Source organism: Podarcis vaucheri, assembly GCF_965113315.1.
Source record: "Podarcis vaucheri genome assembly, chromosome: 14".
Classification (NCBI taxonomy): Eukaryota; Metazoa; Chordata; class Lepidosauria; order Squamata; family Lacertidae; genus Podarcis; species Podarcis vaucheri.
In genome coordinates this window covers 22,736,596-22,762,304 of record NC_138752.1, presented here as the reverse complement: position 1 = coordinate 22,762,304, position 25,709 = coordinate 22,736,596, and the positions used below count along the sequence as shown (strand labels likewise).

The 25,709-nt window shown below is 43.9% G+C and overlaps 1 protein-coding gene and 1 long non-coding RNA gene across 3 annotated transcripts in view; one reads left to right on the top strand and one right to left on the bottom strand.

Annotated features, from left to right (window-relative positions):
• The window catches only part of LOC309518596, a 52,236-nt gene extending 47,618 nt beyond the window's left edge, over window positions 1–4,618 (bottom strand). For both annotated transcript variants that reach the window (XR_014213538.1, XR_014213539.1), the window contains exon 1: window positions 4,496–4,618. This is a non-coding gene — a long non-coding RNA (uncharacterized lncRNA). The remainder of the gene's footprint in view (window positions 1–4,495) is intronic.
• SYNM (synemin) lies at window positions 1,250–25,135 on the top strand. Its single transcript, XM_082198255.1, has 4 exons — window positions 1,250–2,166; window positions 10,740–10,864; window positions 14,719–14,792; window positions 17,149–25,135. The coding sequence occupies exons 1-4, from the start codon at window positions 1,381–1,383 to the stop codon at window positions 21,069–21,071; spliced, it is 4,908 nt and encodes a 1,635-aa protein (XP_082054381.1). The 5' UTR covers window positions 1,250–1,380; the 3' UTR covers window positions 21,072–25,135.
• Window positions 25,136–25,709: the final 574 nt, after the last annotated feature.

The window sequence follows — 25,709 nt, the reverse complement described above, 5'->3', positions numbered from 1 at the left end:
AGGCATTTCCCATTGGAGCTCACAGCAGAAAGTGGAGCTTGAAGCCAACGGCCTGTCAGTAGACTATCAGTCTACCTATCATCTTCAACCCCAGAAAACAAGAGGCAACATCCCAGTTTGAAGGTCACACTTCAGTATGGTTGCCACCATTGTTCTGGCAAAATACAGGACAGGGCAGTTGGCGGCCATTTTTTTCCATCTGGTGCTGAAGTGACTTCCAAGGCCATCCATTACAATCTATTGTAGCCTAACAGGATGGCCTCTCTGGAATTTGTCACACGCACACACATACACATGAATCTGTAAATCTGTCTGTGCTTGGCTACCCAGAACTTGAAATACATGACGTTTCACACACTCTGTCAAACACATGCATGTGGAAAGGTTCCCTAACTTGGCAAACACACACACACACACACACACACACACACACAAACAAACAGAGAGAGAGAAAGAGACCTGAAATACAAGACAAAACTGTATCAATACAGAATGTAGAATTCTACACTGAAATATGGGGCAATCCTGTATTATACAGGACAGATGGCCTACTTCACATATCCTCCAACATTTCTCTCATGAAAATAATTTTTAAAGAATTTATACCCTGCCCACCTGACTGGGTTACCCCAATCGCTCTGGGTGGCTCTCAGCATATATAAAAACATAATTAAACATTTAAAAAAACTTCCCAATACAAGGCTGCCTTCAGATGTCTTCTAAAGTTTGTATAGCCATTTATTTCCTTGGCTTAGGGGTCCCAAAAATCCATACCCTCCAACATTTCTCTGATGAAAATAGGGACGTCCAATGGAAAAGCAGGACATTCTGGGATCAAATCAGAAATTAGGGCTGCTTCTGTAAATCCAGGACTGTACCCGGAAAATAGGGACACTTGGGAGGGTCTGACTTCAGCCAGGCGAAAACTGGTTGGTATTTGGGGCCTAATTCATTTAGGCCTAAGTTTAAGCGCTCATGTGAGCACCTCAAAATGGCCTCCCCAACCAAAAGGCTGTTCCAGAACACAAATGTTTTCTAAAGCCTACTCCAGCCAGTAGTCTACCTTGTCGCTGCGTTTTGGACAATCTGAAGTTTCCACAAGTTTCTAGGGAGCACAAAGCAGAGTGAGGTTGTCTGCCCTACTCCGGATGAAGCAGGACTGGAAGGGAATGTGGCCAGCAGGCGCCGCTCTTCGGCCACCTCCGGCTGCCGGCTCTCCCCACCCTCCTTGCCCAGCCTGCCTTCCCTGTCCCGGGCCAAAACCGCAAAGCAGCTGTCGGCGCGCAAAGAGCCAGCGCGCCTTGGAGAGGAGCAGGAGCGCGCCGGAGCAAGGCGGGAGCCGTCCGTGGACCCGAGGCTGATTTGCGAGAGGTGGCGGCCATGCAGCGGGCGGACTGGGACGAGCAGAGCGAGCTGCGGGAGCTCAACTCCCGCCTGTGGCTCTACGTGTCGCGGGTGCGGGCGCTGGAGGAAGAGAACCGGCGCCTGGCGCAGGAGCTGGGCGCGCTCCGCGGGCGGGAGAGGCAGGTTTGCCGCCTGCAGGAGCACGAGGAAGAGGTGGCCGAGCTGCGCCTGCTGGTGAGCGAGCTGAGCCGGGCCAAAGGAGAAGCCGAGCTGGATCGCGACGCCCTGCGCCAAGAGTTGGCCAGCTTGGAGAGGTTGGGCGCGCAGTCGGTGGAGCTGCGACGGCGCCGCTTGGAGCCCGAGCTGGCCGAGCTGCGGCAGCAACTGGAGCACTTGCGGGCCGACTGCGCCGCCCTGGAGGCGCTGCTGGAGCGCCTGCGGGCCGAGCACGGGCGACTACAGGAGGAGCGGCGGCGGCGGCGTCCCCAGCGCCTGCCGGCCCTGCTGCCTCCGCCGCTGGCCAGGACTTCGACGCGCGCCGTCAGCCGACGGGAGCTGGAGGACAGTTACGCGCTGGTGCTTAGCTGGAGCTGCGAGCAGAGCCTGGAGCGCTACGAGGCCGAGCTGCAGGCGCTGCAGGAGCTGGAAGGGCGCCTCGGCAGGGAGAACCTGCAGAAGCTGCGAGCCCACAACGAGCAAAGCCGACGGCAGCTCGACGAGCTTCATCGCCGCTGCCAGGAGCTGGGCGCGCTGGCGGAGCGCTTGGAACAGGAGCGGCTGGCGCAGCAAGAGCGCCAGGGCGCCGAGCTGGCCGAGTATCAGGTAGGGCAGCGGGAGCTGGACGGAGAGCGGGAGGGCAGAGGCGCCGCAGAACCTCCATGGACCATGGCAGTCTACCTCTGAGTGCCAAACTGCTGGGCACTAAAACCTAGAAGCATCACTTTAAGGCACAGTATGCCATATGCCAACCGCTTACTCTGTTCTTAAGTGGTAAATAATTTTTCTTAAATACATAAAATGAAAAGAAATGCTTGCTGAGTAGCCCCTTGGCTTGATACAAGCAGGGTTCTGCTTGCATTAAGGGCTGACTATTTACTGCTTTGAATCTGCCCTGGTTGGGTTGCCAACTCCCCACCCCCTGGCAGAGCTCCTGCACCTTTATTTGACGAGAGGCATTTATGCTGTGAGTTCAGCTTTCAACTAGTGCATGGGATGGTTGGAAGCATTTCACATACTGTACTTTATTGCTCTAGTCTGAACAGAGAGAGAGAGAGCGCCCATCGTTTTCTAAAGACTTCTAATGAGTTAATGGCAAAGGCTTTCTTAGGTCATAGGTGGGCAGCTTGTAGCCCAAAGCCTCAGGAGACCCCCCTCATGCCTCCTCAACCTGCTCCATTCTTTTATCCTTCTTTCCTGTTTGTTTTCTCTGCCTTTATATATAAGAAGTTGTTTTTCCTTTATGTAGTGTCTGTGGAAAAAAATAATTGATTTTTATTTATTTTACTTTACCTGGGTTCGTGACTTGCCTTCCAGCTGCTGGTGAACAAATTATGCCATATTTGTATAGCACACTTGAATGAGAAAATGAAGTACTAGCACTTACTTTCCGGAACAGTTGCTGTGATTCAACAGTAGCTGTGTTGTACTAAAAAAAAACCCCAAAAAAAACTAAGCAAAAAAATTATCTGTATAATTTTTTGAGAATAGCTTCATCAAACCCAGTGGGGTAAGCCAGCATAGGATTAGGAATTATATTCTTGAGACAGACATGGTAAAAAGCGAGTCTGGGTGGTCTTTATTCCTATCTAGTTAATCCAGAACGATTCCTCACCTGGAGTACTGTGTCCAGTTCTGGGCACCACAGTTCAAGAAGGACACTGACAAACTGGAACGTGTCCAGAGGAGGGCAACCAAAATGGTCAAAGGCCTGGAAACGATGCCTTATGAGGAACGGCTAAGGGAGCTGGGCATGTTTAGCCTGGAGAAGAGGAGGTTAAGGGGTGATATGATAGCCATGTTCAAATATATAAAAGGATGTCACATGGAGGAGGGAGAAAGGTTGTTTTCTGCTGCTCCAGAGAAGCGGACACGGAGCAATGGATCCAAACTACAAGAAAGAAGATTCCTCCTAAACATTAGGAAGAACTTCCTGACAGTAAGAGCTGTTCGACAGTGGAATTTGCTGCCAAGGAGTGTGGTGGAGTCTCCTACTTTGGAGGTCTTTAAGCAGAGGCTTGACAACCATATGTCAGGAGTGCTCTGATGGTGTTTCCTGCTTGGCAGGGGGTTGGGCTCGATGGCCCTTGTGGTCTCTTCCAACTCTATGATTCTATGATTCTATGATTCTAATTTCCACACCCCCTCATTTTTTTAGTCCACTAACCCCTGGCATGTGCCCCTCGCCCCAAGCGAATTACTCCCCGAGGAGTGTGGCCACCGATGGAAACCTCAGCTAAAACCTGTCAGGGTCTTATCGTTTGTCCCCCTAACTAGCGCTGGTGTGTGTGGCTCTCCCCGCCTTCCCCCGGCACAAGAGTGCTGTGATGGGAGCAAACCGCACTAGCTGCATCTCCTGCTTCTCACACAGCTGTTGCCGAGGGGGTAAAGGAAATGCTCTTGCCAAGCTCAGAGACATGCTCTTCTGCATTCGTCGAGAATAAAACCCATTTGGCTTATTGTTTGTGCAGGAGCTGCAGTCTCCAAACTTGACAGTAGCTCATCCATCAATAGTCTGTAAAGGCTGGACCCGTAGGCAGGCTTGCATAGGAGTAAGCCCCGCCAAACACCCTGGGATGTAACTACGAGTAAATATGCAAAGAGATGCACTTCAAATCTCCCTGGGCAACTGTTTTATTAACTGTTTAGTTCAAACATGAGGATTTTGTTTAGCACAGCTTATTAAACTCACCTCCAGCCATTGTTTTTTTGTTGGTGTTTTACCTAATTATAATTTATTTATTATTATTACTTGTTGCATTTATATCCCACCTTTTCCTTCAAGGAACTCAAGGTGAGGTAGGAAAGGCTAAGAGGCAGTGACTGGTGAAGTTCACCCAGGGAGCTTCATAGCTGAGTGGGGATTTGAACCCTGGATTCCCAGGTCCTAGTCTGGCACTCTAACCACTACTCCACTCTGTCTCTCTATAATTACCGGGTTCTGTGGTGCTACTGTCTTCTAGCCTGGGGGCGTCCCTGTGGTCTCCCTTAGCTTGAGCGATGCCACAGTTTCAGATGCTCCCATAGGAGTCTGGGAAAATGGAGGCAAACAAAGGTGATGTTTATAGGAAGACATTAAAAAAACCAAAAACTCCCCTGAGCCATCTTAAAAAATATGACACTTGCAACTTGCCTTCTGGATTTCCTTAGCCTTTGCCACTCTGTGGGTGGTTGCACCTGTCACCCTCTCCTTGCTACAAACTTGGGCGCCCACTTTCAAGGAGTGGTGATGGGATCAAGTTTAGCTAGGGAACATTCCCTCGTTATGGACTCTCCTTCCTTGGAGGTTTTTATGCAGAGGTTGGATGGCAACCTGCCATGGATGCTTTAGTAGAAATTCTTGCATTGCAGGGGGTTGGACTAGATTACCCTCGGGATCCCTTCCAACTCTGAGATTCTACAATCCCACTTTTCCCAGTGGTAAAACAAAAGCAAAAGGATTCAGTTCCTATTTGGCTTCCAGAGTCCCCAGTACAGGACACAGTGTTCCCTCTGGAGGGGCTGAGTCGCACCCCTTTTCACACCTCACATGACTAAAGGTGCTTAGAATAGCACGGCTGGGTACTAAGTTTCATTTACCAGCAGGCTGTGATTTTGGCGACAATGAAAATATGGGGAGTGGCAGGACAAAATGGCTGCCTGGTGTGGGGGTGTGGGGTGGGAGAAGGTGTCAGTTGTTTGTGACATGGAGAGTCAGAGTGGCTGGGGCAACCCAGTCAGATGGGTGGGGTACAAATAATAACATTATTATAATATTATAGTGTTGGAGCTTGGTGCACGTTTGTAGCAGCAGAGTGCAGAAACAGTCTGAGGTAGTGGCTGGTTGAAAGACTAGAGAAACTTTATTCATGAGGTCTGAACTGGCGGTAACTGACCAGGCATGAAAATTGGAGTTGAAAGCGATAACCCAATGAAGTTGTCGACCCAGTGTGCTACAGCTGTGAAAAATTCATGCTAGGGATTGTTAGGAAAGGAATTGAAAATAAAACTGCTGATACCATAATGCCATTATACAAATCACTGGTGCCACCGCATTTGGAATAATGTTTGCTGGTCTGGTTCCCTCATCTCAAAAAAGATATTGTAGAGTTGGAAAAGGAACAGAAAGGGATAACTGAAATGATCAACAGGATGACGCTCCTCCGTTATGAGGAAAGGTTGCAGCATTTGGGACTTTCTAGTTTAGAGAAAAGGGAAGTAAGAGGTGTTGTGATAGAAGTTTATGAAATTATGCCAGAAGCAGAGAGAGTGGAGAGATAGAGGTTTCTCGTGTAACACTAGAACTTGTGGAGATCCAATGAGGTTGAATCTTGTAGGATTTAGGACAGTGGTACCTTGGTTGTCGAACTTAATCCGTTCTGGGAGTCCTTTCAACTCCCAGAATGGTTCGAAAACCAAGGCGCGGCTTCCGATTGGCTACAAGAGCTTCCTGCACTCAATCAGAAGCCATGGAAGCCACATCGGACGTTTGGCTTCCCAAAAACATTTGCAAACCGCAACACTCACTTCTGGGTTTGTGGCGTTCGGGAGCCAAAACGTCCAAGTACCAAGGCATCTGACAACCAAGGTATGACTGTACTTAGTTGTGCAGTACACAGTTAAACTATGGAACTTGCTCCCACAAGAGGCTGTTGAATGGCTTTAAGAGAGAACTGCACAAATTCATGGCCATTGTTGACTACTGGCCAGGAGGGCTGTGCTCTACCTCCACAGTCAGAGGCAGTAATGCTTTTGAATACCAGTTGGTTGAAACCGCAGGAGGGAAAAGGGGCCTTGTGCTTGAGTCCTGCTTGCGGGTTTCTCACAGGCACCTGGAATCAACGTACCATTGGCCTTGATCCTTCAGGCTTTTCTTAGGTTCTTCACATTACTCCTGGCAAACAAAGCCATTATGAGTACAAGTTTATGTGTGGCCATCTTGGAGTCAGGAGGTTAACTCTGAAGGTCCAACGCTAACACTAGCCAAAGCAGCAGCAGCAGCAGCAGCAGCAGTGAGATGGGTGTTATGACACCTCCACCACTGTATGGAAATGTAGGGCAGCTGGGTGTGGTGATAATGCTTGTGTGGTACTATCTCTCTACAAAGCCACAATTGCAGCCACCTTGTGGGGAGCTTAATAGCTATGGTGGTTGTTTGCTGCTGCACCTCGAGTTCATACCTGCACTTCTCTTGATTTCTTTACATGTGCAAACTGCTGAATGTGACCTGACACCCATTTAAATGTATTGCACTTTAGGTGGCTTGAAAGTCTTTGAGACAATGGCATGATAAAATTCAAATCTCAGATCTTTGGTTCAGGCCAAATATGAATTTATTTGGAAAGGCATGTAATTTCCCCTTGTTGTCTTTATTACTCCCTGGTCTCCCCCTCATCCAGCTGTACTGTAAACTCTTCTGTTTACACTGTTCCTGTGTGGTGATTTTGTTTGCCCCTTGACCTGGCAATTTCCTTCATCCCCCTCTTTCAGTGCTGTTTTTCTGATTTTGATGATACCACTTGATATTGTCCTTTGCATCCTTTAAGGTGTATGTAATTCAATAAAAGTAAAATAATAATTTCCAAAGGCGTGAAAAGAGCATGTTGAATTCGAGCAAATGCCTACTTAGTCCGCCATCTTTTTTTCTGCAATGACCAACCATTTTCCTCTAGAAAGTTACCAGGGAGGGACTGCTGCTTCCCAGTAGCTGGCATTCAAAGGCAGAGTGCATCTGATATCAGAGGCAGCACGTAGCTTTTATCCTCCATGGATTCGTCTCACTGCGCTTTTAAAGATATCTGAATTGGCGGCCATCTTGTGATAGCAAATTTCAGTTGAACCATGTGCTTCATGAAGGAATGCTTCATGGGCAGGCGGGACTTTTCCAGGGGCGCTGATCCAACAGGCTCTTCTTATGTCCTTAAGCAGTCTTTGTTCTGGTGCCACTTCTGAGTAACCCACTTTGTCGAGGGTGTAAAAAAGTCTTGAAATAAGTGGGTTTTTGTTTTGTTTTGGTGGAGTTAGAACAGTTAATGTAACCATAGTACACTGTGAAAGTTAACGAAAGCCATTCATCCAGCCCGCATATCTTTTCCTCTGTTTCCTGTCGGTAACCATTTCTTTTGTTCCCGAACAGCCGTTTTATTTGCACGCTGGTAGATTTCTGTTGTCTGTGCTTATCTCATTAACAGCTGCATTGTGAGCAGGGCCATTGGAGATTATGGGGATATTGTATATTGTGAAGGGGCAGGATTTTGTGTGCCTGGATTTTCAAAATGCCACTTGTGTGTGCCATCTGCTGAGGTTGCAAATTGTTACACAACCAAACTTTCAGTATGTAAAATGTGACAGTAGCTCAGTGGTTAAGCATAATGGTTAACCATGGTTAACACCAGGGGTAGCCAACGTGGTGGTTTCTATGGGTTGTTAGGCTCCAGCTCCCATCATCCTTGGCCATTGGCCATGCTAGGTAGGGTTGATGGGAGCTGGAATCCAAAACAGCTAGAGAGCACCATGTTGACTATTCCTGATTAACGCTCAGGCCTGGTTTCAATGTCACAATAAACCATAGTTAATACAAACTATGGCTTAATTTAAGTGTGTAGTGTGCCAGTGCATATTGATCAAGTTGCAGGTGCTTCATTCCTCTCTTGCTCCTGCTGCTGCAAGGAAAGAAGGCATGGTCTGGCTAATCTGAACCCAAGCTCATGGTTTGCTTCTTGCTAAACAAACCATGAGCAGGAACTAAAGTTTATTCTCTGATACTGATTGTGGTTTGTTGGGGGGAAGATTCCCCCAAAGTCCTGGCTTTCCCCAAATAGTCCTGGGATCTATACAGTGGTATCTCGGGTTAAGTACTTAATTCGTTCCGGAGGTCCGTACTTAACCTGAAACTGTTCTTAACCTGAAGCACCACTTTAGCTAATGGGGCCTCCTGCTGCCGCCGTGCCGCCGGAGCACGATTTCTGTTTTCATCATGAAGCAAAGTTCTTAACCTGAAGCACTGTTTCTGGGTTAGCAGAGTCTGTAACCTATGTATGTAACCCGAAGTACCACTGTAGTTTGTTAAGGATGCTATTAGGGGTCTCCTAACAGTTCTCAGAACTCTTAACAAACTACAGTACCCAGGATTCTTTGGGGGAACCATGGCTATTTAAAGTGGTATGATCCTGCATTGAATGTGTAGGGGCCACTGTTGTTTATTTTGCCTGGCATCTGCTCACATCAGCTGGGGTTCTTTCCAGAACCCGCTGTTTAAGACACTTTACCTGGAGGTGCCAGGGATTGAACCTGAGCTTTACCACTGAGCCATGAGCACCTTTCAACCTAATGGAACTTGCAGGGTTATCTTTCAGACAAATGGGAAACTGCCTGCTCAAAAATAACCTAGGAACTATTTATATTAACACTGTTACATGCTTCCTCCCCACCCAGTATTCCCTGTACAGAGTGACATTCCAGGGACGGGACAGCCTGGCATTTAGTTTCCTTTAGATGAGCAATCACAGAGAACCGCCTAGAGAAAGGTCCTGCACTCTCAAAGGCACCAACTCACAGCCTCTCTCACACCTTCCACTTCTAATTTTCTCTTCCAAACTTCCAATCTAACACACAAAATGTTGTATCTTTAATTCTGCACTGTTTTCTACCTGGAGTCAACTGGGCAATTACTATGTTAGGCCTGGTTCCCAGATCTGTTCAGTAGTGTTTCAAAGGAGATGGGTACTGCATCTTGTAAAATTAGCATTTTAACACAGATCTATCACAATGAATTAGTGCATTAATTCCCATCTAGCCAAGCAGCAGGAGACAAGTGTTTCCCCTTCACTAAGCTGTGTGTGTGTGTTACTTCTGAGTGACTATAGAATTAATTAAGTAAACTGACTGGGGGATCCAATCCAAAGCCTTTTGAATCAATTCCTTCTTCGGGAGCAGTACTTGAATAACGCTTCTCAGGTCGATCTGAGCAGTTTGCAAATTCGGTTGAGAACTGTTTTTCAAATAGCTGCAGAAGAAGGATTTATTCCAAAATGTGTTGAACCTAACCATCTTTTTTACCTGTGCACCTGAAGCTCTTCTCCCTTTTTCTTCCTGTCGCTGCTTTCCCATTTGTTTCCCCAATTTTGTATGTCAGCCAAACCATAGTTGGCATAAGCCATGGCTTGCAAAGCTACTATTTTCCCTCTTGCTTTGCAGGATAGACTGCCAATCTGCTAGCAGGCTAAGTCAATCCTAACACAGAAGTCCCTATACTGCTCTGGATCAGGTTACCTGAGAAACTGCCTTACTCCTTATATGTTCCCAGTAGACCACTGTGGTCTGTGGGAGAGCTGCACCTGCAAGATCTCAGAAGCCTACTCAGCAGTAGCCACAATTCTATGATTCTATGACAGGTTGTCAGGTCATGTGATGGAACTCAGAGCAGGGCTTTTACTGTGGCTGCCCCTGTTCCTGTCAATATACAACAGGTGCCTCCTTGCTACACCTTCTAGAAACAACTGGAGACCATAGGCTTTCCCAGCTGGATAAATGATAATAATAATAATAATAATAATTTTTATTTATTTATACCCCACCCTCCCCAGCCAAGACTGGGCTCAGGGCGACTGTGCGTGAGTAGGTGAGGTATTGGGAGCTCAGAGCCACAGCGTATGAACGCACCGCCATCTTGGAAAGGAACCAAATGGCTCCTTACCACAATTGTCCACTTGTTAGGCTTGTCTTATTTTCAAAGTATTTGTTGTTTTTGTGTTTTTTAACTGCCTCCTATGTAAATTGCCTTGAGAATGTGATTTAGAAGGCAATTAATAAATAAATGATGATAATATTATACTAATAGAAGCATAGTGGAGTTTGTATAGGGAATCCATTGCAATAGTGCCCAGAAACATTATTAAAAGTAAAAGATAGAGAAGATCCAGAAATAGTCACAGCAGTATGTCCTAAATGTTGTGATGACAAATGACCCAACTTCACTCAACGTTGCCTCCAGAAAACAAGTGTTTCTGTGTTGGTGGAACTCTTTGGGAGAGATTTCAAGGGGGAAATCACCTTCCCTGGATCTCTTAACTAAGACAAAATCCCCACCCATCTTTTCCTATTAGTTTTTTAGTCTCTGAAATTGTGCCATTGCCAGGGTTTTAGTTAGCTGACCCGTGAGCTCACTCAAGTTAACAATTTATATCCATGTTTCGCTTTAGGTGATCATTGAAGCCTTGGAAGAAGAAAAGCATTTCCTAACCATGTCTATCGCAGAGTACCTAAAGGACTACCATGAACTCTTGCAGGTGAAAGCTGGTCTCAGCCTTGAAATTGAAACTTACAGGTAAGGATCATAAAAGTGACCAATGGTGCTCTTAAGAGACACTTGAAATTCCTCTTATGCTGCAGTGGACATGTTCAGTTTCAACCTCATTTCACATAAAGCAAAAAGTTGGGGCAAGTTTGAATGTCTCTGCTTGAATGGAACATCTGAGAAATTTAGAGACAAGCAAAACAAAAAAATGTTGATGAGTAGTAAAATCTGTTGCTGTAGGGTGTGCTTGCACACACATACTTAACTTGGAGATGACTAGTGATGTGAGGTGAGAACGTTCTCCAGAGAATATTCTCAAGAATATTCTCCGAAAGATTATTCTTGAGAATTTAACATCACTAGAGATGACAAACCAGTTCAGGAGCAGTGTAGGAACAAACTTACTCCAGATAAGGCAGAGATTTCAGCATATTCAGTCTATTTGGATTGACTTGGTATAATTCTCTGGAAATCTTAATTGGGCTAGATAGTAAATAGAACACTTGGTGTCGGCAGCAGGGTGTGTGTGTGTTCTTTGATGTTGAAGCCATGGAGCCTGCATCTGGTCACGATCTTTAAGATGGAGTGGGAAAAAGAAGATGGTGGATTGGAAATAACAAGTCAATTTTATGTTGTGGGTTCTAACCCAAGCAGTCATGGACTTTGCTTTTGGACAAGACGCTCCAGGTGAGACAGGAAAATGAATCTGTTAAATACTATACAATTTCAACTATTTCTGCCCAGGATTGATTAAAAGGCTGTCCACATGCCCACCTGTTTTATACATAATGTTATTTGGTTTAAAAAATAAAATAAAAGTCACAAGAACATGAAATAATGAGGTTTTCAGTCAGGATTGGTATTTCCAATCAGTTTTGGAATGCTGGATTTTGTGTGAAGTTTTTCTGCCCTTTCTAATGAGAGAGAATTTTCCAGAAGTTGAATTTATCTTCTAGTAGGATGCCAGCCCTGCTCATGTGGGGTTTTTTTTAGCAGTAATAGATCACTTTCAGTTTTCTTCCTTCCCTCCCTCTGCTGGTATCCATCACCAGCTCTGTGAACACAGATGAAAATTTTATAAATCCGTATGAAGGAGCCTCTGGTTCCTTGGAAGCCAAAATAAAATCCTTCCATGTTTTACCAAAAGTAAGAACCCTAAAACCAGTATTTTTAAAAGCTTTTTTTTTTTTTTTAATAAAATCTTGGAGTGAGGAGCAACAGGACTAATTTCATTTTTCTCTTTTTAAATTCAGTGCAGCGTCATAGGAACAATGGAAGTTGCCTTTCATTAAGTCAGACCACTGGGTCCTATGCTGAATAGCTGTGGCTCTCCACTATTTAAGGCAGGGCTTTCATCCAAGCTTTACCTGGCAATGCTGAGAGACTGTGTGAGCCAGTCTCTCTCCCCTGCCTCATTTAATCCACACAACAGGCCTGTAAGGCAGGTTAGGCTGGGAGGGAGAGAGAGACTGGCTCACATTCACACAGAGTGGGGATTTGAACCCTGGTCTCTTCTCTCAGACGCTAGTCCAACAGTCTAACCACTATGCCACACTAGCTCTTGTAAGTTCTGCCCATGATTGAAGGAATTACTTCACAACCTGCCTCTCTGCAGCTGGTTTACTTGGCATTCCACCCCCCACCCCCCAATTCTGGGTATGTTTGTAACCAATGGTGACTGCATAAGAAAAAGATGACAGCAAAATTTAGAAAGAATGAGCCACTGTCCCATCTTTCCCCCCTTCTCCTTTTTTAAAAGGTCTTCTAAGTAGGCTTTGCTTGTATTGTGATGCACAGCTTGTTTTCAGCAGCACTGCTCTGGGTTCCAGCTGACTGCTGTGTGCTGCTGCTGCCCTTTGCCATATACAGTGCATTGCTTGGAACTTATTTTTAGTGACTTCATTCGTTGCTCCAGCAACCGAGCAAACTGTTGTTTTATCAGCGGCCAAAAATCCTTACTCAAACTTCCCGCATTCCGAATTTCCATCATCACAGTTAACACTTTCAGGGAACTTCATCCTGCAAGGGGCTGGAAGAGATAATTTAATCCTTCCTGGAGGACTGTGTGTATTTCTTGTAGTCTACGGGAGGGACTTTAATTTGGCATTTCTGCATCCTGGGAGAACAATATGTTATAGACTATTCACTGCAAAAAGCCACAGAGCAAAAGGTTTGCAAAATGTGCAAAATTCAGTTTGGAAATGTGCTTATCCCTAAGATAGATGATGATGGCAATAATTGGAAACTACTACCAGGCCTCCCTTTTGTATTTTTAAACATAGGAAGCCAGATCAGACTGAATCAGACCTTTGGTTCACCTAGGTCTATATTAATTGGCAGGGGACATTCCCAGCCCCACCTGACCAGGCTAGGGATTGAAACTGGGATCTATTGCATCCAAAGCAGATTCTTTACTATTGACCTATAGCCCTCCCTAGGGGTGCCAATTTGAATAAAATATTGAGGGGCCCAGGTGAGCCCCTCCCCATGTAATCAATCACGTGACTTGGTGCATGCACGCACACCATTTAAATGGCAATGCCCATCAACTTTGGGGACCCCCAGAACCCTCAAATATTTTATGGGGGGGGGGGGCAAAAGATGCTCCTTCACATATGCCAGCCCATCCTTGCCGTGGCAGCAAGTGCTAGTGTGAGAGGATCTCCATTCTCTGACTTTTCTAGCTGTTGTCTTACTTGGGATTGTAAAACCAGCAGTGAATGGTTCATACGTGTGGTTCTTCATTAGGCTGATAGTTTTTAATTGAAAAAGCTAGTCAAATATCTAGTCCTCATGTTTTTAGAGATCACTTTGTGATGACAAGGACTCCTTGGTAGAATGTTCAGTGTGCTGAATGAATTCCCTGCTTTCCGTCACAGTAAGTGGTTTTAACTCCAAATCTAAAGTTCATGGTATTAAATGTCATCATTGTTAACTATTTCACAGTGAGTATGTGTTAATACATTTTTATTAAATTTCTTTCTAAAAGGAAAATATTCCATAACAAGTATGTAATTTCACACAACTGTTTCATAGTTATATTCAAACATACAGTTACATCCATTTAACTTCTTCCTGTATCTTAAAATGTCAAGCATAATCAAATAAACAGTTTGATTGAAGCATGCATTCCACAAGACTGTAAACTGTTTCCAGCAACTAGATATATAATCTTATTTATCCTTTAACTTCTTTCTTGATACCTCGCCAGATACGTCAATTTCAGCATAACCACAACTATCCATCTGCAATTTACCCACTTAACTGTGCTTGACCCCTCCACTCCCTTCCATTTAACTAGCTATTAAATTGATTACAAGTTCGTGAAGTTTGGTAGCTATGTTACCTCTTTATGTAACCTAGAAGGAAAAATAATTTGACTTACTGGGATGGCTATTGATGTTGTTGCACAATGTTTTTGGGTGGTTCTTTTTTAAAAAAGAATTACAAAATGCTATCTAGGAGCTAGAATTTTTAGCTATCACACTCTTCCAGATGAGCCATTTACAGAGTTGAAGTGGTCATCTTGTTATCTGTTCGAAACATTTAGCAGAGTTGAAACCAAAAGTGTATTCCAGCAGAGTATTAAAGTGGCAGCTTAAATGAACTCTATGTTTAAAGTCAGCTGTTCAAGAATTTCCACATTCTTACAGGTCTTAGTTCTAGCTTTCAGAAGAATATATTGCAACGGCATAAACAGAATCGGCTCTGGGCAGGTTTGTGTGCAAAAGAGGAGCGAAAAGGAGGAGGTAGGAGTCACAGAACTCTTCTGGTCTCCTTAGAATGATTAGAAGATCAGGAATGTGACATGTCTGTACTGTACCATGGTCCATATGAAATGCCAACCCCTGTACTCTTCTAATACTTGCTTTTGTGTATTACAGAGCTTTACTAGAAGGAGAGAGCAGTCAATGGATTCTTATGTGGGATGAAGAGCATGGCAGGAAATTACCACAAGGTATGAATTGCAGGCATGCATGTGTGCATTTCAGAGTAAGGAGTGGAAGTGACATTTCGGCACCATCACTAGTAATTCTGCATATCCTTGTTTCAACAGAGGGGGAGCTCTTGCTTCTAGTTCTGTGTATATAATTACGTATGGTGCAAGGAGAAAGTGGACAGAGACATTTTCCTCTCTCTTTCATAACACTGGAACTTGGGATGGCCCAGTAACATTGGCTGCCAATGAGGGCAGCCCAAATCAAGCATGTATTTCACACAATAAGAACGTAAGAATCACCCTGCTGGGTCAGACCAAAGGCCTATCTGGTCCAGCATCCGGTTCTCCCAGTGGGAAGCCAATAATAAGAACCTGAGTGCAGGTTGGGGAAGGCTCCAATAGCCAGAGCCAATGAGATGCAGAGCCAATTGATTCTAGCTTTGTTCCCATCTTCTTCCTTACTGAGTTGTATAATGGCAGCGCTGAGACTAAGGAAAAGGAAGGTAACAGCGGCGCCACTCTCTAGACTAGTTGGAAGAAAAAAAGTAGTGAGGAGGCTGGGGTCAGACTGATGTTGGTGGGGCAGTGCGCCACTTGCTCAAATGAACCGGCCTCCACTGAATAGCTCATATGGATAGAAAAGGCTCCTCACTTCAGAAAATATATGTCAGTACGAGAAAGGCCAGGAGGATCCATGCAACTTGGAGAGTGGGGCAATAACATGCATAGCCCTGTAGCTCCTTTTGGTAACATGACGAGGTCTTGGGAAGAAAGGTTCAGAGACAAGGAGCAACAGTTTGAGGGAGCAGAAGGTCTTCAGAGATTGTAGTGGAGCTGGGGTAGATTGAGAGTTAACATCAGATAAACATCAAAGAAATAAGGGCGAGGTTGTTGTTGTTTAGTCATTTAGTCGTGTCCGACTCTTCGTGACCCCAGGGACCAGAGCACGCCAGGCACTCCTGTCTTCCACTGCCTCCCACAGTTTCATCAGACTCATGTTGGTAACTTCGAGAACACTGTCCAACCATCTTGTCCTCTGTCGTCCCCTTCTCCTTGTGCCCTCCATCTTTCCCAGCTTCAGGGTCTTTTCCAGGGAGTCTTCTCTTTTCATGAGGTGGCCAAAGTACTGGAGCCTCAGCTTCACGATCTGTCCTTCCAGTGAGCACTCAGGGCTGATTTCCTTAATAATTGATAAGTTTGATCTTCTTGCAGTCCGTGGGACTCTCAAGAGTCTCCCCCAGCACCATAATTCAAAAGCATCAATTCTTCGGTGATCAGCCTTCTTTAAGGGGGAGGTAGAATCAATAATTATAAATCACCATCAATTCCCTCCATTTCTAATGTTGAGGCACAAATGCCATGCCAAAATGACCAAGGGGAACCCTTATGAAGAAGGGTTACGGTATTGGTGACTTTTTAGTTTAGAGAAAAGGTGTGAAAGAAGTTACATAATAAAAGGTATTGTGTGGAATGCACTTCTGAAAGAGGCAGCAATTATAGAATTGTAGAGTTGGAAGGGATCCTAAGGGTCATCTAATCAAATCCCCTGCAGTGCACGGTGGCCACCATCTTGAATGGCTTTAAAAGAGGATTAGACTAATTCATGGAGGATAAGGCTATCAATGGCGGTATGTTGGAGGCAGTATGCTTCTGAATCTCAGTTGCTGGAAATCACAGGTAGAGAGAACGCTAGTGCCCTTGAGTGATGTTTGCAGGTTCCCCAGGGCCGTTTGGGTGGGCGCAGTGAGAGTGGAGTGCTGGACTGGATAGGTTGCTACTCTGCTCTAGCAGGACTATTCTTACGTTCTTAGCCAAAATAGCACTATCCATGGCCAAGAGGGAGGCATCATTGGAAGCCCCAAGGTTCGCAGGTGTACAGAATATCAGTGTGGCATACACATAGCTCTGATTTTACCTAATGGATTTTAGCGCCCACTGTGAAAAGAATTGGAAATGTGTGTTTAGGATTAGCCATTAGTAGCACATAATACTAGGGCTCCCTAGCTGAGTGGTGTTAATAATTATGAACGGAATGTTTCTCATGGAATTTCATCCTGTTTGCACACCAATATCGCTTGTTGCTCTGCAGGTGCAAATCTCATTTACTTTGATGGTCAATGCGGTAGGGACCTTGTGAGGAACTGTACAGAAATTAAACCTCCTGGGATTATGCAGTTGTCCACATTTGTCATCTGTGTTTTGAAAAGATAAGCAGGAATGGATGGTTTGACTGCAAAGCAGCACCCATTTTTCTTAGATGTGTTAATGCTATGCTGTAATTAAATTTTTGCCAATTGTGTGTGGCTGTGTTTGAACACTACTTAAGTATACTATGTTAACAGCCATGATTTTCATTTGTTTTATCTATCGGCAGGTGTCCGGAACAAGCTTTATGAGTACAGCAACCGCCACTCAGCTTATCAACAGGCGAAAGGAAGGAGAACTTTTCCTGCAATCCAGAATGTTGACACAAGATATAAATCCCCTGTAACAAATATTAGCAGCTCTGCAGTTTATTCATCTCAAACAAAAACTGGTGGAATGCAGACAGTGACTCCTGGGAGACCATTAAGAAGAGATGCCTTCAGGACAGAACACCGCCCTTCTGCAGCCGTCACAAAGGACACAACTCGCAAGAGAACTATGACAGAACAGAGAGAGATCCGAACATTTACCCCACCTTATCTTATTAGCCAGGGGAAAGAAGCTCAACGAAGAACGTTTCCTGAAAGGCAGAAAACTGAAGCTGGGAGTACTGTGTCTTTGAAAGAATCAACAACTATTCAGAAAGGCACAACAAGTCCAAATATTTCTGAAAATGCAAGAGCGAAAGTGGGTATTTTTCCATCTTCTGGGCTAAGTTCCAGTTCTAAAGAAACTAAATATGAGAGAACCATAGAAGGAACTCAGACTAGAGTGAGTGAACAGATCAAAGACAGCAAGCCAGTGAAAGAGGAAAAAACTGCTTTGCTGGAGGGAAGAGAGAGAAACGAAAGATGGCCCAAGGAAAAGATAGACTCTGCCACTGTGAAGACCGACAAGAAATCCATCAATGTTAGCTTTGAAAAGAAGACTGAAATTAAGGAAGGCATCAATGAAGAAAAGCAGACAGTATCTACCATGAAGGATAACATGAGGGGAAGCGGCCTTTTGGGAGATAAAGCACCCAAGCCCGGAAGCTATGTAAGATGGGAAGAAAGGATTAGAGTGGACACACCAGGGAAGAATCTTCCAACAGATACAAGGATGGAAGAAAGCCATTCATTTCAAAGGGAGAAAAATGTGAGCATGGCAACACAAAGTAAAGAAGCTGCTGAGATCCCTATCCCGTCAGAAGTGTATACTCACAGCCAAGTACTAAAAGACAATAGCGTAGAAAGAACATTACAAGACTTGAAGCCTTCTGTTGAGAAACAGATGGATGACACCACATTTAAACTTGTCAAAGAATCTAACCAAGATGAAAAAGGGAGCTCCAAAATAGACACCTTACTTCAAGAAAGTATAGCAGAATCCATTGTTTCTGACATTCTTAAAGGGTTCGTGCAGAAACCTTCTGATGGTGGAGATTCCTCTGATTTCAAAGTCATCTCCATTGAAAAGAAAGACATTTCAGAGAATGGAAAAGTGAAGACTGAGATCAATATACAGTCTACAGTTCAAGATGAATTGCACATTTCTGATGAGTTTGACCTGGGATCTTCCTTAGAGAAAAATGTTAAAAAAGTTCTGGGAGACATTAAGGGAATTCCAGATGAAGGTGTAATAGAAGATCTTGTGAAAGGAAAGGGGGGCAAAGGCAAGAGGACTGTTAAAGTTGAAATAGTTGAGGAGCCAATGGAATCTACAGCTGAAATGGAGTTTTCAACACCGTTTGAAGTAGAGGAAGTAGAAGATACATTGCCTGATATGGCCAGGCATCTATACCATGGGGATGAAGATAGAGCTACCACAAGTACTATCAAAGATGTTAAGCAGAAGCAACCTAGTGTGATCGTGTCTCATGTGGAAGAAGTATCTGAGGGGGATGATGTAGTTGATGAAGAAAAGTATTTTGTGTCTACTCCAGAGGAGCGCCCCTTGAGTGAAGAAGAAGCCTCATTATATGGTCAAATCCATATCGAAGAAGAATCAACAGTTAAGTATTCCTGGCAAGATCAATTCTTGCAGGGATCTCAAACAAAGATAAATGAAGGTATGGGCTCCCCAGAACTGATTTACCAAGTGATGGGGGGAGGGACAGCTGCCTACATTTCAAAGGAGGAGGTTCCAAAGGAGCAAGTGGCTCATGCCGAATCCATTGTTATTGAGAAAGAGATTAAAATCCCGCAAAAATTTCAGGAGTCCATAAAGGATCTCTTTTCTCAGGAGTCAAAGGACCCAAAGCTTCAGTTGAAAGAGGCACTAGAAAAGCTTGATCACACCCTTCCAGAAAGTGTGAAACAGGAGCTTTCTGCATTAACAGAAGAGGGCCAAGCTGATGCTAGCAGTCTAGAAGTGGATATTAAAAAAACGGAGGACACAAAAAAGGGGGGGTTGGTTACAATAGTCGCAGAAGTCAATCTGTCCCAGGTGCTCAACCCTGACCAGTTAAATGCAGAACTTTTGGGCAAGATGAAGTTGCCAACACAGTTACCAAGCGATGATGATTTTGATGACCGCCGGAAGCAAGAGTCAGAAAGCTACAGTGGTGGTAGAAAGAATGTTGACATAGATGTTTCTTCCACACCTTGGACTATAGAAGAGGTTTCTAGCTCTAGCAAACTAAGCAGCAGTGATGCCAGGGAATATCATACAAACGAGCAAGTTATCCACCAGGTCCCTGTTTTCAAAAGTATGGAAATTAATAGAGGAGGAGAATATTCTTCACAAGGGTCATTTGACGTTAACAGACATTTTCAGCAAATTGTAGTTGGTCCAACAGAAATTCACAGAACTGAGCAGGTTTTATATGAAGGCCCTATTTCTGAAACTCTGGAGTTTGGTTCAGGTGGCTTTCAGACTGAAGCATCTGCAGATATCAGTCAGTCCACAAAAGAATTCAATCTTGGCCCTAAAGAAATTCAGACCACAGAAAAAATAATTTATAGAGGGCCTGTTCATAAAACCATGGAAATGAGTGGCCCTGAAAGTCCTACGCAGGAGCAGTTTTCTACTGAAATTAGGTCCTCTAAGCACGTTACTTTGGGTTCAAATCAAATTATTGAAGAAACTGTTTTTGAGGCGCCAGCTTCAGACTTATCATCAAACAGCAGCAGTGAGGCTGTTTCTCAGACAAAAGGGCCAGTAGAAAGCAGCAGTTTGATAAGGCGCATTCGGATAGATCCCAAACAAGTACACACTGAACAAGTTGTATATGAAGAGCCCCTTTCAGGATTTGTGGAGCTTAGTAGCACTGGAGGCCATACTGTGACTGAACAGACAGTGAGACATATTCGTCTAGGGCAAAAAGACACCCATATATCTGACCAAACTATATATGATGAATCTCTTCTCAAAGCAACTGAATTTGGTGGCTCTCCAGACAAACATTTCAAGGAGGGGATGGTAGATACCAATACCACTGTTCGGCACATCAAATTAAGTCCAAAACCATTTGTAACAACTGAGGAAATTGTTTTTAAGGTGCCCACTTCCGAACAGCACCTAGAGTTTAGTGAAATGGGACAGGCATTTTCTTCTGAAGGGTTAGTAACACACATTAAATTGGGGCAGAAGGAAGTTCTGAGCAGTGAGCGTGTTGTTTACCAAGGCTCTCTTTCAGAATCTTCAGGGATCAGTTCTCCTGGGGAAGACATTTGGGAAGAAGGAGGTTCCATGGAGGTCAGTAGATCAATGAGGCACATCAGACTCAGCCCAGCTGAAACTCACGCTGAACAGATTATATTTCATGGCCCTATTTCTGAAACAGTGAGGGTCGGCACTGCAGAACTATCCCCAACAGATGGGCCCTCAGAAAGCAGCAAATCTGTTGGGCATATAAAGATAGGACCCAAGGAAAAGTCTTTTACCTTTCAGATGGATGTAACCAATGTGGAAGGGGGAAGGCAAGATGCTACCATTCTCGTACCGAACAGGAAAAAAGCAGCTGCCTCACAGCTGGAGGGCACCATGAAAGATGATCAGAAGGACACAGATAGTGAACAAAGATTAGAGGAGTCAACATTTGATCAGACTGTTCAACTTCAAAGGATGGTAGACCAAAGATCGGTGATTTCTGATGAGAAGAAAACGGCTGTTCTTTATCTGAATGAGAAGGAGGAGGAGGAAGAAGAAGACGATGGACCTTGGTTCTGAAAAGAATATTGTCAACTTTTAAAAAAAAATCTAGGATCTTGATTGCCATTTATATATAGCTGACTTTAAAAGGGGGGGATTCCCTTTAACTTAGCCATTAACAATGACGTTATATAAGAGTATTTTTTTAAGCAGGATCTTTTGAATGCACATGTGTTCACATGTTACAACACTAGGTCTGCTTTTGCTAATGCCATTGGGTCCTGAGTCTGAGAGTATTTGACTCTACAGGAAAACCATCAACCTCATCTAAGTCTAGAAAGCTGTGATACTATAGCAGCTTTAAAAAGGATTCAAGAGCAATCCAATTTAAATCATCTGGGACTTGTCTGGAGAAAATGTCTTTATGGCATATGCAGATAAGTTTCACTTACTTTTGGAACCATTTATTAAAACTGAAAGTTGCGCAAAACCAGTTGGAAAAAAACATAGCAAAAATAAATGAATAGTGTTGCCAGGCAACCCACTTAATCGCTGATCTGTCAAATATACCGTACCTTTCAGTAGGTGACCAAGTAGGAAGATAGGAAGCTGCCTTATACTACGTCAGACCATTGGTCTATCTAGCACAGTGTTGCATGCACAGACAGGCAGCAGCTCTCCAGGTTAGACAAGAGTCTTTCCAGCTGTATCTGAAGAATGCTGGAGATTGAACCTGAGACCTTTTTTACACATGCTCTACCACTGAGTTCTGGTCCTTCTCCCAACCAAATGGATGCAACAGAAGACGAGTGAAAATGTGTTGAATTCATATAGGTTAATACCTTGTTTTATTTCTCTCTTTTACACACACACACACACACACACACACACACACACACACTACAACCACCACCTCTAAAACGGTGGGCATATTTTACTAGCGATGCAAGTTTGATTAGGATTAAGGCTCTCACTTTTAAGCATTTTCACAGAAATGGAGTTACAATGCAGGGGGAGAATCTTCACCTCCTAAGTGACTTTTTTTCAGGCTGCTCTTAAATTCACAGGAACAGGATCAATAAAAAGTGGCCACCCTGTTTAAAGTGAGTCCCTGCACAACTGTTTGCTGAAATGGGGCTGTGATGTTGCAAAGTTTAGCACACTCACCATTAGCTTGTGCTAAAACGCCTTGTATCCAGTTGCTATAAGCTATGTCATAATGATAAGGGTGCTATAATACTTCAGCACTAAAAGAAAGAAAGAGCGAGCAGCTACATTTGGTGCTGGTAAATAAACATAAAAAATTAAATATCATGCACCCAGAATGTGCATTTTTCTTACATTTATTTCTAATCACAATAGGCAAGAATTGAGATGAACTCAAAATGTAAGCTTAATGTAGGCATTTGGTTGGCCCTTGTGAAAAAAGAATTTTTTGACTAGGTGGGTCCTTGCAGGGCTCTTCTTAGATTCTTAAGCTTCCACAGCTGTGTGACTTACATTTCGTTGCATGTGGTGCAGGATGGGGTGTGTGAAATTAAAAATCGCACGAAAGGCTGAAGTTTTGATTGTAAATTAGACCAGGTATCCATCTAGTCTAGCAGTCTGCTTCCGTGTAGCCAACCAGATGCCTCTGGGAAGTGCATGTCAAGGCAGTGGCGCTCTTCAACGTTTGTTACACACACCAGCAACTGAGGTGCAGTGGTGTGATGATCTTGTGATTCTCCTCTATTTGGTGATCCTGTCCATAGCCATTGGTAGACCTAACCTTCCCAAATTTGCTCGATCTCCTTTTAAACGAACCCAAGCCAGCAAATAGGTGACTTTTAAACAGGCCAAGAAGAAAGGAATCGGACTTGAGAACATTCGATGCTGTCTTATATCAACTCAGTCCACTCTAGCTAAGAATTGCTCTTGCCAGGGGGTGAGGGCAACCCTTCTCTAGCCAAGGGGGTGATCTGTAAGGGGCTGCATACCAGCAGTGGGTGGAGCCAGAGTGGACAATGGGCAGAGCTGGAGACAAAAGTTTACCAGAACGAAGAGCACCCTCATTTCAATTTTCACCATGGCTACTTCAGAGAATAAGTACCGATCCTATTCAGGTCTGTTCAGAAGTATGCCCCATAGCATTTGAGGGGGTAACTCTGAAATACATCTAATAATAATAATAATAATAATAATAATAATAATAATATTGTTTATACCATGCCCATCTGCCTGGGTTTTCCCAACCACTCTGGGCAGATTCCAACAGAATATTAAAAATAGAATCAAACATTAAAAACTTCCCTAAACAGTGTCATAGAAAGGAAGGGAATGTGATTCCTTTATTACCTTAGTGTGTTAAACTTGCTCCCTCTCTTTGTCACAGACATGGCATTAGCTTACCAATTTGTTCTCAGATAGCTGGGGTGTTTCCCACCCGCCCGCCCCCCCACAAGCAGCTGGGGTGGGGTGGGAATAAAAATACATCAATTTATTTTGATAAAATATAGGACAGAGGAACACTTTTAAAAGCCATGGAGAATGCCAGAGATACCAAAGAGGAAGGGAAAAACTGATATGGTGGAAGACAGGCAGCCTTTGGAAGCATTGGGGGCTGCATACCATGTTGATGGCCACAAGTTGCCTATCTACGGTCTACCATGACTGGAAGTGGCTTTGTGGAGTTTCATATGAGTCTGTCCCAGGCCTTTCTAGACCATATCTGCACTATACAGTACATTTAAAACACTATTGTACCACTTGAAACAGTCATGGCTTCCCCCCAAAGTATTCTGGGAGTTGTAGCGTGTTAAGCATGTTGAGAGTTGTTAGGAGACGCCTAGTGGCCTCATGAAGTTGTAATTCTCAGAGTGATTTAACTGCAGCTTTGTTGGGGGAACAGTCTCTCAATGACTCAGCACCCTGAACAAACTACACTTCCTTTGGGGCAAGCCATGCCTTTTGAAAGCGGCACGATACTGCTTTAACTGTATTTATTTCATAAGATTTATATACTGTTCGATGGTAATAAAACTTCAAAGCTGCTTACAAAGTAAAGAATAAAACAATATTAACAGTAAAAAGCAATTTTAAAAAACTGTTTAAAACATTAAAAATAATTGAAATCTATTTCATTTGTATAGTACAGATGAGGCTCCAGATATTTTCTGCATGCAAAGCAGTTGTGGCTTCTGCCAGAGGAATTTTGCAACTGGATGCTTAAGGCTGGACATGCACTTACAGATTCAAACTTAGAATCTTAGGCATATTTCATTACTGGTTTTCTACACCTAAAACTGAATCGTCACTTAGCACAAGCTGCTGTTTCGCTTGTTTTTATCCAGAGAGAATACAACTTACTAGGATCTAACCTGTCACATATATGCCAGTCTGTCCTATTTAATAGTTGTGTTGCAATAGCATCGAGCTAGAAAGATTAATAACATTGCCTCAGGCAATGTTTCTACTCACAGGCAGAGCTTATTCAAACATTTTTTTTAAATTGAATATGAACAGTGGGAAGTTGGGGGCGGGTATAATGTTATGCAGTAGAATATGCTTGTAGTTTACCTCAGAAGTGGGGCACTTTTCTCCTTAATGCTGCAATCTTAAGCACACTTGGGAAGTGAATTCTGCTTCAAGTGACACTTTCTTCCAGTGCTTTTTAATAGCCATTAATGTAATAACTCAGGCCCTGATCCAGCTTATGCAGGACTTAATTCCATCTAAAGCAAAAGGAGTCAAGTTAGTGGTAACTGACTTTTTCCATTGGCTTCAACTTTAACTGGATTGGGGCCAAAGTTATGGGAGTATTCAATATATGTGCAAGTGAAATGGAAAAGGTGTTGGAGTTGCAGTGTGAGAACTGTAGCTCTAGGTCAGCCACTCCTAACCTGGTGCCTGGGGGTGCTGGGCATTGGAGTTCAAAATGTCTGGAGGGCACGAGTTGCAGAAGGCTGCCATAGGCAAAAGATTGCTACAGTAGGTGTTTTCAGAGGCCGTAGACATGTTGAAATTGGGTGGATTAATGTCAGGTGGGATTTTGTAGGCCATTTTTGTATTTGTTGGTTAAAATGCAGTGTGTGTTTCTGTGATGGTTTAAAGCTATTGTGACTTTGCACTTTTTTCTTTATTAAGTATTAAACATTAAAAATGAATGTGTCTTCCTCTTTTATAAACATGTTTTATATTACTTTTAGAAAAAAAAAATATGAAATGAACAGGTTTTATCTAGGCCAGTTTCCCAAACTTGGGTTTCCAGCTGTTTTGGGACTACAATTCCCATCATCCCTGTCCACTGGTTCTGCTGGGAGTTGTTGTCCAAACACAGGTGGAGACCCAATTTTGGGAAACCCTGATCTAGGCTCTGAGGCATCTTTATTTGGACCAGTGGACACAATTCTGCAAGCACTTAAAGGTCACTGTTCAGCACAGTTATGTTAAAAGCAGCATGCCTTCCTTAACCCGGTTGGATTGCAGCCTGAAATGCATTCAACGTTATTAATTACCTTTTTCTTAAATCTCACCACCTGTCCCAAGGGGCACAGGGTGACAGGTATGGTTTTTCATCCTCTCTCTTTATCTTGACAACAGTCCTGTTAAGTTGGCTAAGAAGAGAGGTGATGACTTTCTCAAGGTCGCCCAGGGAGCTACGTGACAGACTTCAAACCTGTGTCTCACTGGATCTAGTCAGACACACTTAACCGCTACACCATACTGGCTCTCATCGGG